This window comes from Manis pentadactyla, chromosome 13, assembly GCF_030020395.1.
Source record: "Manis pentadactyla isolate mManPen7 chromosome 13, mManPen7.hap1, whole genome shotgun sequence".
NCBI classification, from domain to species: Eukaryota; Metazoa; Chordata; class Mammalia; order Pholidota; family Manidae; genus Manis; species Manis pentadactyla.
In genome coordinates this window covers 92515133-92532115 of record NC_080031.1, presented here as the reverse complement: position 1 = coordinate 92532115, position 16983 = coordinate 92515133, and the positions used below count along the sequence as shown (strand labels likewise).

The window sequence follows — 16983 nt, the reverse complement described above, 5'->3', positions numbered from 1 at the left end:
ATGGGAGGGAAGGGAGGGATAAGGGCAGGGAAGAAGAAAGGGGGTATTATGATTAGCATATATAATGTGGGGGGGGAATGGGGAGGGCTGTGCAGCACAGAGAAGACAAGTAGTAATTCTACAACATCTTACTACGCTGATGGGTAGTGACTGTAAAGGTGTTTGTGGCGGGGACTTGGTGAAGGGGGGACCCTAGTAGACATAATGTTCTTCATGTAATTGTAGATTAATGATAACAAAAACAAAAAAAAAGAATGGGAGGAAGTCCAACATTAAATCAGTGTTTGATACTTTTACGTTATGTCATATTCACAACAATCCTATAAATGAGTATTAAATAGACCTATTTGCAGTTTAGAAATCTGAAGCTCACAGGGCAAAGTAAGTAGTCAGTCCACAAAGCTCATTAAAGATACAACCAATAAATGGGGAACTAAGAAGTTACCGAGTGAGATTGAAAGCAGTATGTTTCTGACCCCATGTGAAATGTTTTCAGTTGTGTCACAATATATTTGGTGCATCCAGTTATGATCTACTATCTGTGTTTTACCTTGGAATAAATCTAGGTTTCTTGATTGGCTGGGTCTAGGTAGGTTTCCATCCCTACCTAGTTGATTAACAACAGCATGGCCTTGGGCCAGTTATTTAAACCTCATGCAGCCTGTTTTCTCATTTGTATCATGAGAATATGTAACTACTTCATATAGTTTTGTGAGGATTGGGAAAATGAAGACAGTGCCCCTAGGCATTGAATAAATGGCAATTACTAGTATTGTACAGTTAAGGAAATTAGGATACATAAGGATCAAGGTAGTAGTCAATGCTTAAACAATTCGCTCACTGGTAACCATACCAGGGCCAGGATATAGGATCTATTTCTACTTATTCAGAACTTTTTCTAGTGGCCAATCAAAGAGATTAGGAGGTCAAGGATTATGAAGAAGGGTTTCAAAGGATAGAGATGACCAATCCAAATTCCAGATTCTAATATAAGGCCAACCACGTGTATCTGTGCAGTTTTAGCTACAGATGAAACAATGATGACCATGATCAGGTTTCTGCTCTTAAAAACAGCTTATATTCTAGTGGGAAGAGCAAATAAAATAATCAAATTGTAGTAAATGATAACAGAACAATGTGAGAGAGCCTGTCTAGGTAAGGGATGGAATCCTGCCTTAAATGGTAAGAAAGAGGCACCCATATGAAATACTGGTTTTGTTCCTGTACAGGGGGAAACTCTCCAACCCTCCACCCCCACGGTAATGAGCTTGATCTGTTCAGGGGAGATCAAAATGAGTACATTTGAGCACTGTGAGTATGAGAGGAGTGGAGATGAGATTCATGGAAGGAGGCAGAGGCCAGATCAAGCAGGGTCTTGAGGGTCATGGTAAGGAATTGAGGGCCTTTTATAGTTGCAATGGGAAACTTTAGGAGTGCTTTATGTATGCTTACATAAAAGCCTACCTCGCTTATGTTCTTAAAAAGATCACTCTGGTTGTGCTCTGGAGAACACATCATAAGACCAAAATGGAAGGAGTTAGGGTGAATGGGATTGTTTATGTCAGTGGATATAAGCAAGTGGAAATTCTCATAATCTCCCTTGATTTCCCAAACTAAAAGATTAGACCTTCTGATTCCATCATCTCATATAGCACTAATTAAGTATCATTTAATCATTTACTTGTTTATTGTCAGTCACTCCCATTCAGGGTTGCCAGATAAAATACAGATGCTCAGTTAAATTTGCATTTCAGGTAATAAATAATTCCTTACGTGTTCCCAAATGTTGCATGGGAAAATATGCATGCTGAAAAATTGTTGTCTGAAATATAGATAAACTGGGCGTCCTGTATTTTTGTTTGCTAATCTGGCAACTCCCCACTAGAATGCAAACTCCATAAGGGCCAGAGCCAGGTCTGGTTCCCCAAGGTGTATTTAGGGGGTAGCAAAGTGCCTACCGGCACATAGGGAAGGCCACACGCGCTTACTGAATTAATTAATGAAGGGCCTAGCCAAACGAGGGACTAAATAAAGGGATGAACGAGAGCATCTCGGTGCGGGTACGGAGGGAGTTGACTGGGAGAAGCAGCCCGCGGAGGGGCGTGAGTCCGGCCTGTAGCGGCTGGAGCAGAGGGGCGGCCGACGTGCTGAGGTCACGGGCGCCGGCGGCCTTGGTGACGTCATCACGCCCGCGCTCGGCGTCTCGCTCGGGTGTTAGTGGCGCCGGCTTCTCCTCGGCAGTCGTGACTAGAGGATTTCTGGTGACCCCCGGCCCAGCGCCTGCCGCCCAGTGGTCCTGTCGTTGGTCGTCAGCAAGCAAGCACGGCCGCTCTCCCGCGGGGAGGACCTCGCAGAGCCATGTCCAGGCCGAGCGGCGTTTCCCCGCGGCCGCCGGCTCCGAGCGCTGGCGGCGACGGGGGCGTCCCCACTCTGTGTGGCCCTGGGGGCGGAGGCCGGGCCAAGGGGCTGAAGGACGTTCGTATAGATGAGGAGGTGAAGATCGCAGTTAGTATCGCTCTGGAGCGCTTCCGATATGGGGATGAGAGAGGTAAGGTTCCTGAAGGGGACCCCGCCGGCTGCCTCACCTCCCCTGAGCCCGGACACCCGTGGAAGGGGCTGCCTGAGAGGAAGGAGGGAAGACCTGGGCCGCCCAGCCGGCCCCGCTGGAGCCGGCCTCAGAGAGGCGGGGTGGGCCCTGGGCCGCGGGTGTTAGCGCTCGGGTGGGTTGCGAAGAGCTCGGCGTCCAGCGGATCGCGCTCACCTAGAATCAGAAGGTGGAGAGTCAGGTAGGCTCCCTTGCAGGAGGCGTTTCTTTCCCTAGGGAGAGGCTTTCTGACAAGTTGGGGAGGCTAAGCCACCAGTTCTTAGGTATTGTTAGCCTCCCCTCTTTTTTTTTTATTTTTTAAAGGAGGTTGTGGTAGCCCTAACCCAGGCACGTTTAAGCTACAGAAGTAGAAGGGAAGATAGCCAGACAAATTGATGCACTGGCATTATGTAGTGCTTTGTTTAAATTCTAGAAGCATCAACGCTAACACAAAGGGTTAAACTTACTTTGTAGATGAAACGTCTTCCACACCTCTTAAGCTTAGAAAGCTTCTTGGGTGCACACAGTGCTGATACGGCTGACCTGTGCTGATCAGTACAATATATTGAGTGCTCATTCCGATTGGCTGGCCTAAATAGGGGATCCCTTACTCTGGAAGCTTACGGCGCCAAACTGGGATGACCTGAACGGAGTACCTTAAGCAAAGGTAAAGAAAGCCTCAGCACCTATTAACAACAAATCCAATTCAGTATAGTGAAATACGAATTCTATATAATTTTGAAGGCAAAGAAATGGAATTGGATGTTGAGCATTCATAATGCTTGAGCATACCTCATCATGGAAGGAAACACTTTGTGAAGCAAGTAAGGACTAAGTTAAAATAGTAAAATGTGTTCATCAGTAATCATACCAACTCAAGATTCCAGCACAAATAAGAGAGTAATCTTTGGTGAATATTACAGTCCTTTACCACATTTAGGTTTAATTTTTATTAATATCATAACTCTGGTAGACATTTGGTAGTTGTTGAATTAATATCTACTTTTCACATAAAATATAAATTTGATTATGTGCTTGTATGACTTTTTCATATTTTGTATCTATGTATGTATATTGAAGCACCTTGAAAGAAAATTCCCTATCCCTAAAAGGTACTTCATGTTTTTTCCCATGTAGAAATGGAATTTCCGTCTTCATTTACCAGTACTGAAAGAGCCTTTATTCATCGATTGAGTCAGTCTCTTGGTTTGATCTCTAAAAGTAAAGGGTAAGCTGATAGCTTTGCTTATTCAAAAAAATTATTTACCAAAAAAAGAGAAATATTTCTGACTACATTTAAATATTTGTTACTGTTTTAGGTTCACATCCTTAATTATTTTACATATAGATAAGCTGATTCATATCTGTATCAGCTCTTTCCTTTTCCTCCTCCTATCCCCCTTTTTTATGTTCTCTAGGGGCAAAAAGAAAAAAAAATGTAAATTTTAAGATGTAAGAAAAAATAGCATAAAAGTTGAAGTTGATTGCTTGAGAAAAATATTTTGCATAGCAACTAAGTCTCTTGTGTTTTTAACACTGGATGGACTAAAGATAATAAGTACAATTATTTGCAGAATTTATCTTTTACTGTTACTGTACTGTACTTTACAACAAATGTTCACTGTTTTCTTTCCTGCTAACTCAAGAATCTGATGATTAGAAGTGATTAAATAAAATGGAACCAGAGGAAACTATATATATTTTTTAAGGCTCACTGATCGGTAGGGGGAAAAGTTATCTAAGCCAGACAAATGGAAGAACTCTAAAATTCTGTGGAGCCATTTAATTTGGGGAGGAAGGATGGTGGGATTGGTATACAGGAGGGGTTGTCAGTATTGGCTCTGAGCACTGACATTTTGCACTGGATCAGCTCCTTAGTGTGGATGGTGCCTTTGTGCGCTGGAGGCTGTTTGGCACCATACCTAGTCTTTACCCAGTAGCAACACTGCCATTCCCGATTGTGAAAACCAAAACTCTTCTAGGTATTGCCAAACTGTTGAGAACCACACAGGGGAAAAAAAAAAGATATAATTTCAGTTTACCAGTGTTTAGGTTAAGAAGAGAGAAAACAAAACTTTATTAAGTGATATATTAATAATTAAATAGTTGGAAGGTCCTAAGATGAAAGTAGCTTATATAGGAGTATCTTGGATATGAGTACCCACCACAGTGATTTGTTAATGACTGAGACAGGGGATTTCGTTTAGGTGAATGCGTTTTGAATATCCCTAAGGCCAGTGCTGGAACAGTGGGAGGTTCTGGAGCACACCCATAGTACAGTCCCTTGGACAGGTAAAAGACTGCACTTGAAAATAAAAAGAGAGTGCTAATCCTTTATCTAAAAACCAAATATGGACCAAATATGTTTTAAGATTCAGTTTTCAGATTTTAGAAATGCAGTACTGTACTTTTGCAATATGTTATGTAATACTCCTAATAAGGTATAGCCATCACATTTAAACACATTAATATTTCTGCCAGAAAATGTATGAATATTCACACTAAAGTAAATAAAGACTAGAAATAGCTTCATGTCCCTTTTATCAGACTTTGCTGCCAAATAAAGTTGCTGCAAATTTACAGAAGTCTTTCAGTTTTCAGAGCTGTTTGGGGTTAAGAGGATGTGGTATGCACTAGAAGACATCTGTTATAAATGTACAGTTTTGCAGTGGCATTATTTCCATGGTTATATGGGGTTTGAATTTTGAACAGTTAACTTAGAAATGACCATTGGAAATTACTCTTAGAAAAGCAGTTCGTTAGAATAGACTACCTCTAGTTCTGTTCCGTAGCATGATCATTTAAAGGATGATCAGAATGGAGAAACATCTGGGGAAGAGGAGAACAAGAAAGGATTTATCAGGACAAAAAAACGGGATGAGGAAACACTGAGGAGACAGAGAGGAAAAGGAAAAGTATGCTGTGGGAAGCAAGGCTTACTTCAGTCCTGGTTACTCAGTCCTGATACCTAAGCCCAGTGCTCCACCAACCCTCTTAAGAAATTGCCTGGCTCTTTCCTTCTCCTCCTTGTCTTTGAGCAAACTGAGCACAGTGTGTATCTAGAGGTCCTTATGATTTTTCAAATGATTTTCCTTCTTTTCACATATGTAAATTAAACTAAATAAATCATTTTGAGTATCGTGTCTCAAATCCTTTTCATTTATATGAGAATTTGTATTATACTACTGACTTATATTTCATGGGATTTTCTGTTCACCCTTGAGTAAACATTTTTTTTTAGCCTCCAAGTAACTTTATCAATTTAGCAAATTAGTTTTTCTGTCTTTTTTCTTTTGTGCCTGGTATTACAGTTCCTTAATCCATACTTGAATGTGGAGGAAAGGGCAGGAAACCTAGATTCTGCTCCTGTTTTGTCACTGCCTCAGCGTCATGTCCCTTACCTTTAAAGGCCTTTTTCTTAAATGTAAAATATGAAGGCATTAATCTCTTTGTTTTAGTTAAGATTCTGTAATTTCAGTAGTTTATTTTGCACTTCTTACAAGGTTTTTAAAAATAGATTCTAGACTTACTGTGTGATAATTTACAATTTGTTTTTACAAATTTTACAATTTTTGGGGGATCACTTCTTCCTTTTTGATCTGCTTTCTTTCAAAATGAAGCCGTGTGTGTTGGATTTTGTTTCTCACTCCCTATTCCCCCACCAGGAGTTGAATTTAGTTTGCAATTGACCACTTTTTTATAATTGCTCTTTCGGTGAAAATATTCTTGTAGGAGTAACACGCCCATTATATGTTCTTTAGTGTATTCTGAAGTTTTCTTTGAAGTTTTACTTAGATTTTCTTGTACCAAAAATGTCACCTCCTTATAATTTCCTTTTTTCCTCAATTGAAGTCACTGTGTTTTGGTTTTAAGAGCAGAGTCTTTGGCTTGCTCATGAGCAAAACAAAATCTTTTTCCTATTCTTCTTAGTACAAGTTAGACATAGTGAAATTTACAAAATGAACTAAAACTTGTGGAAAGAGAAAATATAAAATAATATGAAAGTTTTTTTCCAAATATGAATTTCTTAACCTGTCATGCCTGAATTCACTGCTTGTAGGTATCCGTGTACTCTGCTTACCCTGCCTTGGGGGCTCTACCCTTCAAGAAGGCCCCCCCTTTTCAGATTTGGGATGCTACCTCTTTTGCCTCTTGCCTTGGAAGGTTGCATATTGCACTTCTCCTTTTCTCCTACCTAAAATAGGAAAAATGGATTAAAAGTGCTGAACTCCCTAAGTGTATTTGTGGATATTCGTTGAAAGAAAAAGCCTGCAGTGCCCAATAATAATAACAGCAGGAAACATTTATTAAATGCTGTTGTGCAACAGGCATTCTGCTAGGTGCTTTGAGTAGTTATCTCTTAATCCTCACAATAGTCTAACAGAGTAGGGTCTGTTATTAACAGCTGGTGCCTGTATACCAGATGAGGCAATTCAAGCTTGGAGAGGTTAATTTTTCTGAGAGCACACAGCCAGCAAGTGGCAGAGCCAGTATTTGAACATAGTTAATGTTTAATTAATTCTTGATGTTCACAGAGAGTTTATAGCAATATCCTGGGAGTTGTGAGGAGTTAAAACAGAAATATTAAGTAGGTCTCATCTCTTTAAGTTTCTCACAGTCCACTAAGTCACAGAAAGAACAGATGTACTATAAGATAGTTTTCATGACCTGAAAGCAACCATGTTTAGTGACAAAATTAAATGGTTGGTTTATTAATTTCTAGGTAATCATAAAAAAGTGCAAATTAGTATGATGCAAACTTTAATAAATTTGTAATTTTCTATTGCATATTAGGGAGAAAATGGTTTGGCATTAGGTCTTTGCATCTTTCTGCCTAACAAGTATAAATTAAGGAGATAAGAAATTAGGCTTCTACTAGACATCAGATGAATGTGTTTTTTTAAGGACATTAGTTTCTTGGTGGTTGTGAGCTCTTTAAGAAGTCATTTCATATTTTGGCTCTTTAACTGATTTTAAACTGTTCACAGATTTGGAAAGTGGGGAATAGTGAGGCATAGGGTTGTATTTGAGTTAAATATTCATTACACCATTCATTGTGTAAATTGATAAATTAGTATTAAAATTGTATCAAATTGATTAGTTGTATCATCATTTTACGTAGAAGGAAAAGCCATTGATATGCTAAAACTTAGAGCATGTATTGATTACTTTCACCCTTTGAAAGTTAGAAGTTACATTCTTATTTGTAATTTTAGTATATTTGCTTTTATATTTAAACATTGCATATGGGGCTTTTCCACATCATGCAGCTAGTTTCTACTTAATTTTGCTTTGTAAAGGAGATTCTTATGGTTTCCTTTAAAGGGTAGTGTCAGTTAATAATATGGAATGAAAGCATGAGATCTCAATGTATTTACATAGTAGGACAAATCTCTTTTTTGAATGTTACCATCCTCACAATGACAAGGTGAATATTTTGCCAAAAATTTCACTAGTCACTTTATTGCATGTATGTCACTGTGTTGCTGAATGTGGTAGGAATAAGCACTAATAGCCACAAGTAGAATCTTTTACTAAAACATAAAAATCATCAAGTTGATATTATCTTTCTGCCCCTCCCAATCTTTGTTCAGACTGAATTCAGTACATTTTAAGTGGTAATGGCTAAGCACTCATACCTGCTTAGTATGAGTTATTTTTTTACTTTTATTTTTTTTCTATTTTATTATTTGTTTTGTTATCATTAATCTACAATTACATGAAGAACATTATGTTTACTAGACTCCCCCCTTCACCAAGGCCCCCCCACAAACCCCATTACAGTCACTATCCATTAGTGTAGTAAGATGCTGTAGAATCATTACTTGTCTTCTCTGTGTTACATATCCCTCCCTATGCCCCCACCCCACTCCACATTATACATGCTAATCATAAGGCCCCCTTTCTTTTTCCCCACCCTTATCCCTCCCTTCTCACCCATCCTCCCTAGTCCCTTTTCCTTTGGTAACTGTTAGTCCATTCTTGGGTTCTGTGAGTCTGCTGCTGTTTTGTTCCTTCAGTTTTTCTTTGTTCTTATACTCCACAGATGAGTGAAATCATTTGGTACTTGTCTTTCTCCGCCTTGCTTATTTCACTGAGCATAATACCCTCTAGCTCCATCCATGTTGTTGCAAACGGTAGGATTTGTTTTCTTCTTATGGCTAAATATTCCATTGTGTATATGTACCAAATCTTCTTTATCCATTCATCTACTGATGGACACTTAGGTTGCTTCCATTTCTTGGCTATTGTAAATAGTGCTGCGATAAACATAGGGGTGCATCTGTCTTTTTCAAACTGGAGTGCTGCATTCTTAGGGTAAATTCCTAGAAGTGGAATTCCTGGGTCAAATGGTATTTCTGTTTTGAGCATTTTGATGTACCTCCATACTGCTTTCCACAATGGTTGAACTAATTTACATTCCCACCAGCAGTGTAGGAGGGTTCCCCTTTCTCCACGACCTTGCCAACATTTGTTGTTGTCTTTTGGATGGTAGCCATCTTTACTGGTGTGAGGTGATATCTCATTGTGGTTTTAATTTGCATTTCTCTGATAACTAGCGATGTGGAACATCTTTTCATGTGTCTCTTGGCCATCTGAATTTCTTCTTTGGAGAACTGTCTGTTCAGCTCCTCTGCCCATTTTTTAATTGGATTATTTGCTTTTTGTTTGTTGAGGTGCGTGTGCTCTTTATATATTTTGGATGTCAACCCTTTCTCGGATCTGTCATTTATGAATATATTCTCCCATACTGTAGGGTACCTTTTTGTTCTATTGATGGTGTCCTTTGCTGTACAGAAGCTTTTCAGCTTGACGTAGTCCCACTTGTGCATTTTTGCTTTTGTTTCCCCTGCCCAGTATAAATTATTTTTATGCATAAATTCTGTATTATTACTATTAGTGAACCTGTGTTAGAAAAATTTCAATCTGGCCCACTATTTTAATTGTGAAATTGTTGAGGAAAGAGTATATTTTAGTCAGCTTTATAATTTCACCTACCAGCATAATGCTTAGTGTTATATAGGCACTCAGTATGTGATGAATGATATATAATGCTTGGCATTATGTAGGCACTCAATATATGATGAATGACTGAATGAATAAAAGAAAAGGTGAAATACAGGAAAACTTTCTGGAGATGATTTTTAAGAAAATTGAAGCATCTTGGAGCTGGTAGAAATGGTAGAGATGTTTAAATTAATATATAATGTCAGAGAAGTAAGATGGTTTATTTTTGATACCATAGCTAGATTATTACTAGCAGAACAAAATCCTCCTAACTCTTGCATTAGTGCTCATTTCAGCACACTTCTTGCCTTCTGTAGTTAACATTTTATGAAGTAAATGTCACAGAATGACTTAAATCTATAACAACTGTGCTGAAGTTTCAGAAAGGTCCATGGGAAAAGAATGTACTTCAGAGACCATCTCTAGAATCCAGTAATTGTGATCTCCATGCAATGAGTAACTAAAATTTCTAGATCAGGTTACATTTAATTATATCATATTTATGTCATTGTTTTAAGGATCACTAAGCACTTCAAGTAGTAGATGACAGCATAGAAAACTTATAATTCATTAAAGCATTCAAAATAGGGAGTTTCCAAAAATTGAAATCTTCCACTTAGAAAGCTTAGATTCCATTTGCAACAACATGGATGGAGCTAGAGGGTATTATGCTCAGTGTAATCAGCCAGGCAGAGAAAGACAAGTACCAAATGATTTCACTCATCTGTGGAGTATAAGAACAAAGGAAAACTGAAGGAACAAAACAGCAGCAGAATCACAGAACCCAAGAATGGAATAACAGTTACCAAAGGGAAAGGGACTGGGGAGGATGGGTGGGAAGGGAGGGATAAGGGTGGGGAAAAGGAAAGGGGTCATTACAGTTAGCATGTATAGTGTGTGGGGGGGCATGGTGAGGGCTGTGCAACACAGAGAAGACAAGTAGTGATTTTACAGCATCTTACTACGCTGATGGACAGTGGCTGTGAAGGGGTATGTGGGGGGGACTTGGTGAAGGGGGGAGCCTAGTAAACATAATGTCCTTCATGTAATTGTAGATTAATAATACCAAAATTAAAAAAAAAAGAAAAAATTATAAAAAAAAAAAGAAAGCTTAGATAGCAAAAACTGTGTAGGTTAATCTCCACTGTTATATGAAACTTAATGTGAAGATACTGTTTGAAAAATTTTAAATCTAGTGTTAATTAGGAAAAACTATGCATGTAATTTTCATTGTTTTTGTGGCTTCATTGCTCATTTCTATAATACAGTGAAATTAACAAATGGTAAAACATTTTAAATATTTTGGGTAACATTTTTTTAAATATAAGAAATGTTATTTTTTCCGGACTACAATTATACTAGCTCTCACTTACTTATTTTTAGCTTTCATCTATGGAGTGCTTATTCTGTAACAGATGTTGTCCTTCACATGCATTGTCATATTTAATTGTATGAATAGGCCTTTGAGGCAGGTATTGTTATTTATCTTAGGCTCAGAGCTATTAAATAGTTGGTTATAGTCCTGCAGCTAGTAAATGGTAGCACGGGGATTAAAACCCAGGTTGGTGTGCTTTTAGAGCCTGAGGTATATTGTACTAGGTTATAGACATGTATTATTAAGTCATTCAAAACACATTTGAGGACTTGCTGTGTGTATGACATTGTAGTTTGTATTTTTGGAGCTACAAAAACCATAAAAGATGTGATCAGTCTTGTAACAGTTGAAGAAACAGACATAACCTATATTAAATAATTTGAACAGTTATTAATTATCATTACCTTATAATTGACGGGTAGAGCCAGAAGCTTTGGGAAAAAAAAATTTCTGTCACAGTTAGCTTCTGAAAATACTTACCGGTAATGCTAATTTTATGCTGTTTTGGTCCAAGAACTAAACTTGGCTCTCTTAGCAGGTTTTCATGGGAATGTGACATTACCACATACGGTGGGAACATGCAGTAGGATATTTTAGTCTGGACAGTGAACCATAACTTTTTTCATTATCATTTTTAGTTTCTGTTGGTCAGATTGGTTTTCCCTTTCTCTCTATATGCTGCCCAACGTGTATTAACTGGTGATGTTTCATCCACCATAAAGTCTGCTAAGACAGATTTTAACATTTATGGATAAGTAGACCATTTTTGCTGATTTAGAATTGGATTTGCAGCATTTTGAATTTCTAATTGAAAATGGTCTTGTGGCTACTTTAGCACCAAACCCCTTTTCATCGAATTTTTTTGGATTTTTCAGCATCTCCTCCCAAAGCATTTTGATTTTTTCAATGTTTTGCTTGAGTCGTGTTTTCTAACTAGGCATACATCATATGTGAACAAACTGACTATATGTAGTAAATAAATGATTTTTTTTAATATTCAGAAAGGGAGCAAATAGATACCTAACTGTGAAGAAGAAAGATGGATCAGAAACAGCTCATGCAATGATGACCTGTAATTTGACTCATAATACAAAACATGCTGTTAGGAGCCTAATTCAAAGATATCCCATCACCAGTAAAGAGCGTACTCAACTTCTGCCTAAAACAGAAAGAGGAAATGTGTTTGCAGTTGAAGCTGGTATGTATTTTCTGGGGAGCTTCCTTGTTTATCCTATTATTTAATTGTTCTTTTTCCATTTAAAATTTATTTTTAAAAACTGTGGTCAAATAAGCTTTTCAATTTGAATGGTCTGTTAGAAACGATTGAGTTGTGAAAATTTTGGAATGAAACATGTTAAGACACATCATGAAGCGAGAAAACAAGTTTTTTTTTAAGTGTCATCATAATAGCTGCCATTTATTGAGCACTTACTGTGTGCTAGGCAGTATACTAAACTATAGAGGGCCTCATTGCAACCCTTGCACGGTAAGAATTTCCATTATTTCACAGGTGAAGAAACTGGGGTTCAGAGAAGTTAAATAAATTGTTCAAGGCCATTCAACCAGCCAGTAAACTACAGAGCTGGGATTTGACTCCAAGGTCTGGACTTTCCTTTTATTACACTGCCATGACACGCTAATGAGTAAGATTTTGAATTAGGGCATTAACTTTTGATAAGAGAAAGTACAGAGGTATTGTATCAGTACATTAACTTGATGAAAAGCAGATAAAACATTTAGGTTATAAAATGAAATTGTAATGTCATTGTCTGGAAAAGTAAATTACCTGGTGAGAAAATTATTTATTACCTAAGTGACAGAATTTGCGTAATTTCTATTGTTGGAACTGGTTTGCAGAATGTAGAAAATACATGGCCCTGCTTATCAAGGAATTCAATTTTAGATACACACACACAAAAATATTTTGAGTTATGTGAAGAATATTCTTTTTTATTCCTCTCTGCTCAGTTAGATGCAGATGTGGCTAAAATGCTCTATTAGGAAATCTGTTAAGCGTTAGGATCTTACATTTACATGTATTATTCTATTTGATCACATAGTCTTACATGTTTAAACATATGGGTTATGTTTGTGTTTTCATATTGTATATAACAGATTTATGAAGTATAATGCACATTGTTTCCTACTATAAAATTTTGATTCTCTGTGTCATTATTGATAGAAACAGGCCTGAAAATCATCTTAGGGTATGAAAATTGTTTTTTATTTTTAATGGCTATTGGATGATTGAATTTTGCTCATTTGTAAACATCATGTGCCAGAAATATTTGAGAAATTTGCTTTCTAGTTGATACTGGAATTTATATCATCTTCTTTAAGAATTTTAGGTATAGGAGTACAATAGTTGAAGGATTGCTTGCTAACTTTATGTAGACGGAGTAGAGAAAAAACACTTGAGCAGAATTACATTGGAAATACTTATTCCTTACATTTCACACTTTTGAAAAAATGTTGATCATAATTTTTTTGTTCTTGTATTCATTTTCAAAGAAAACCGGGAAGTGAGCAAGACAAGTGGGCGACTCAACAATGGCATACCTCAGATTCCAGTGAAAAGAGGGGAATCTGAATTTGATTCTTTCAGACAGTCTCTGCCAGTGTTTGAGAAACAAGAAGAAATTGTTAAAATAATTAAGGAAAATAAAGTAGTTTTAATTGTAGGAGAAACTGGGTCTGGAAAGACTACACAGGTTTGTTTCTTCTTTGTGTTTATGGGAGAAAAAAATGTTTTTTTCCTATGTGATAGTTTATATAAAATTTATAGTACATATATTTTAATGGGAAAAAAAAGCTTCTAGTTTAATGGTTATTTCAGAAATAAATGATTCCTGGGAGTACATTTTCAGAATTTATAAAATGGAAATGTTTTAAATATTTTTATTTAATTAAATTATCATTGATATACAATCTTATCATGGTTTTAAATACACACACACACACAACACAGTGGTTCAGCATTTACCCATATTATCAAGTCTTCAGCCACCCATTGTGGACACTATCAATGCAGTAAGATGTTATAGAGTTATTAATCGTATTCTCTGTGCTGTACTAAAGTCCCCATGACCTACCTATACTGTGGCTGCGAATTATAGTGCCCCTTAATCCCCTTCTCGCTCCTCCCCACCCTCTCTAACCCCTCTCCTTTGGTAACTGCTAGTCCCTTCTTGGTGTCTGTGAGACTACTGCTATTTTTTTCCTTTTGTTTTGCTTTGTTTTTATACTAGACAAATGAGTAAAATCTTTTTATATTTGTCTTTCTCCACCTAGCTTATTTCACTGAGCATAATATCCTCTAGATCCATCCATGTTGTTGCAAATGGCAGGATTTCTTTTCCTTTTATGTACCACACCTTCTTTATTCATTCACGTATCAATGGACACTTAGGTTGATTCCATATCTTGGCTATTGCAAATAGTGCTATGATAAACATAGGGGTGCATGTGTCTTTTTGAATCTGTGATCTTGTTTTCTTTGGGTAAATTCCTAGGAGGGGAATGACTGGGTTAAATGGTATTTCTGTTTTTAGTTTTTTGAGGATCCTCCATATTGCTTTGCACAGTAGTTACACCAATTGACATTCCCACTAACAGTATAGGAGGATTCCCTTTTATCTACATCAGTAGCATCTGTTGTTTCTTGTCTTTTGGATAGCAGCCATCCTAACTGGTGTGAGGTGATATCTCATTGTGGTTTTAATGTGCATTTCCCTGGTGATTAGCAATGTGGAACATCTTTTCATGTGTCTGTTGGCTATTTGTATTTCTTCTTTGGAGAAGTGTCTGTTCAAGTCCTCCACCCATTTTTTTATCATGTTTTTTTGGTGTTGATGCTTATGAGTTCTTTATATACTTTGGATGTTAACCCCTTTTTGGATAAATCGTTTACAAATTAATTCTCTACTGTAGGATGCCTTTAGTTCCACTGACAGTGTCCTTTGCTGCAGAAGCTTTTTTAGTTTGATGTACTCCCACTTATTCATTTTTTATATTGTTTCCCTTGCCCAAGGAGATGTGCTCAGGAAAAAGTTTCTCATGTTTATATTCCAGAGATTTTTGCCTATTTTCTTCTAAGAGTTTTATGGTTTCATGACTTACATTCAGGTCTTTGATCCATTTCGAGTTTACTTCTCTGTATGGAGTTAGACAATAATCATTTTCATTCTCTTACATGTAGCTGCCCAGTTTTGCTAACACCAGTTGTTGAAGAGACTGTCTTTCCCCTATTGTATATCCATGGCTCCTTTAGCGTATATTAATTGACCATATATGCTTGGGTTTATATCTAATTCTGTTCCATTGATGTATGGGTCTGTTCTTGTGACAGTACCAAATTATCTTGATTACTGTGGCTTTGTAGTAGGGCTTGAAGTCAGGGAACATAATCCCCCCAGCTCTCTTCTTCCTTCTCAGGATGGCTTTGGCTGTTTCGGGTCTTTTGTGGTTCCATATGAATTTTAGAACTATTTGGTCTAGTTTGTTGAAGAATGCTGTTGGTATTTTGATAGGGATTGCACTGAATCTGTAAATTGCTTTGGGCAGGGTGACCATTCTGACAATATTAATTCTTCCTATCCATGAGCATGGGATAGATTTTATTTATTGGTGTCTTCCTTAAATTCTCTCCTGAGTGTCTTATAATTTTCAGAGTAAAGGTCTTTCATTTCCTTGGTTAGGTTTCTTCCTAGGTATTTTATTTTTGATGCAGTTATAAATGGAGCTGTTTTCCTGATTTCCCTTTCTGCTAATTTGTTGTTAGTATATAGAAATGTGATAGATTTCTGTGTATTAATTTTTTATCCTGCAACTTTGCTGAATTCAGTTATTAGTTCTAATAGTTTTTTGGTGGATTCTTTAGGGTTTTCTATGTATAATATCATGTCATCTGCAAATAGTGACAGTTTAACTTCTTCCTTACCAGTTTGAATGCCTTTTATCTCCTTGTGTTGTCTGAATGCTGTGGCTAGGACCTCCAGTACTATGTTGAATAAAAGTGGTGAGAGTGGACATTCTTTTCTTGTTACAGATCTTAGAGGAAATGCTTTCATCTTTTCACTATTAAATATGATGTTTGTTGTGGGTTTGTCATATATGGCCTTTATTAAGTTGAGGTATATAACCCTCTATACCCATTTTGTTGAGTTTTTATCATGAGTGTATGTTGAATTTTGTCAAGTGCTTTTTAGCATCTATTGAGATGATCGTGTGATTTTTGTGCTTTTTGTTGATGGTGGTGTATGATATTGATTGATTTACAGTATTGTACTGTGCTTGCCTCTGTGGAATAAATCCCACTTGGTCATGATGGATGATCTTTTTGATGTATTTTTGAATTCTGTTTGCTAATATTTTGTTGAGGATTTTTGCATCTATGTTCATTAGAGATATTGGTCTATAATATTTTCTTTTATTTGTGGTGTATTTGTCTGGTTTTGGTATGATGCTGGCTTCATACAATGAGTTTGGAAGTATTCCTTATTGTCCTACTTTTGGAATACTTTAAGAAGGATAGGAATTAAAAAATAAAAAAGAAGGATGGGTATTAGGTCTTCTCTAAATGTTTGAGAAAATTCAGTCATGAAACCGTCTGTTCGGAATTTGGTTTTTAAGTAGTTTTTTGATTACCAATTTCATTTAATTGCTGGTAATAGGTCTGTTCAAATTTTCTGTCTCTTCACTGGGTCAGTCTTGGAAGGTTGTACTTCTTTAGAAAGTTGTCCTTTTCTTCTAGGTTGTCCAATTTACTGGCAAATAATTTTTTCATAGTGTTCTTATAATTCTTTTTATATCTCTGGTATCTGTTGTGATTATTCCTTCTTTGTTCCTGATTCTGTTTATTATGTATACATTCTCTTTTTCTCTTGGTAAGTCTGGCTGGGGGGTTTGTCTATTTTGTGTATTTTTCTCAAAGAATCAGCTCCTGATTTCATTGATTCTTTCTATTGTTTTATTCTTCTCAATTTTATTTATTTCTGCTCTGATCTCCTGCTGCTGA

The 16983-nt window shown here is 36.9% G+C and overlaps 1 protein-coding gene across 3 annotated transcripts in view; it reads left to right on the top strand.

The window, feature by feature from the left end:
• The first annotated feature begins 2183 nt into the window (after positions 1 to 2183).
• YTHDC2 (YTH N6-methyladenosine RNA binding protein C2) overlaps positions 2184 to 16983 on the top strand; it is a 113800-nt gene continuing 99000 nt past the window's right edge. Inside the window, exons 1-4 of one of the 3 annotated variants that reach the window (XR_008993386.1) lie at positions 2184 to 2548; positions 3722 to 3812; positions 11969 to 12165; positions 13479 to 13678. Coding sequence is in view for 2 of the 3 variants with exons in the window: in XM_057490788.1 (XP_057346771.1) it covers positions 2359 to 2548; positions 3722 to 3812; positions 11969 to 12165; positions 13479 to 13678 (678 nt within the window). In the remaining variant the exon portion in view is untranslated. The remainder of the gene's footprint in view (positions 2549 to 3721; positions 3813 to 11968; positions 12166 to 13478; positions 13679 to 16983) is intronic. The other 2 variants (XM_057490788.1, XM_057490789.1) reach the window with 2 other exon arrangements.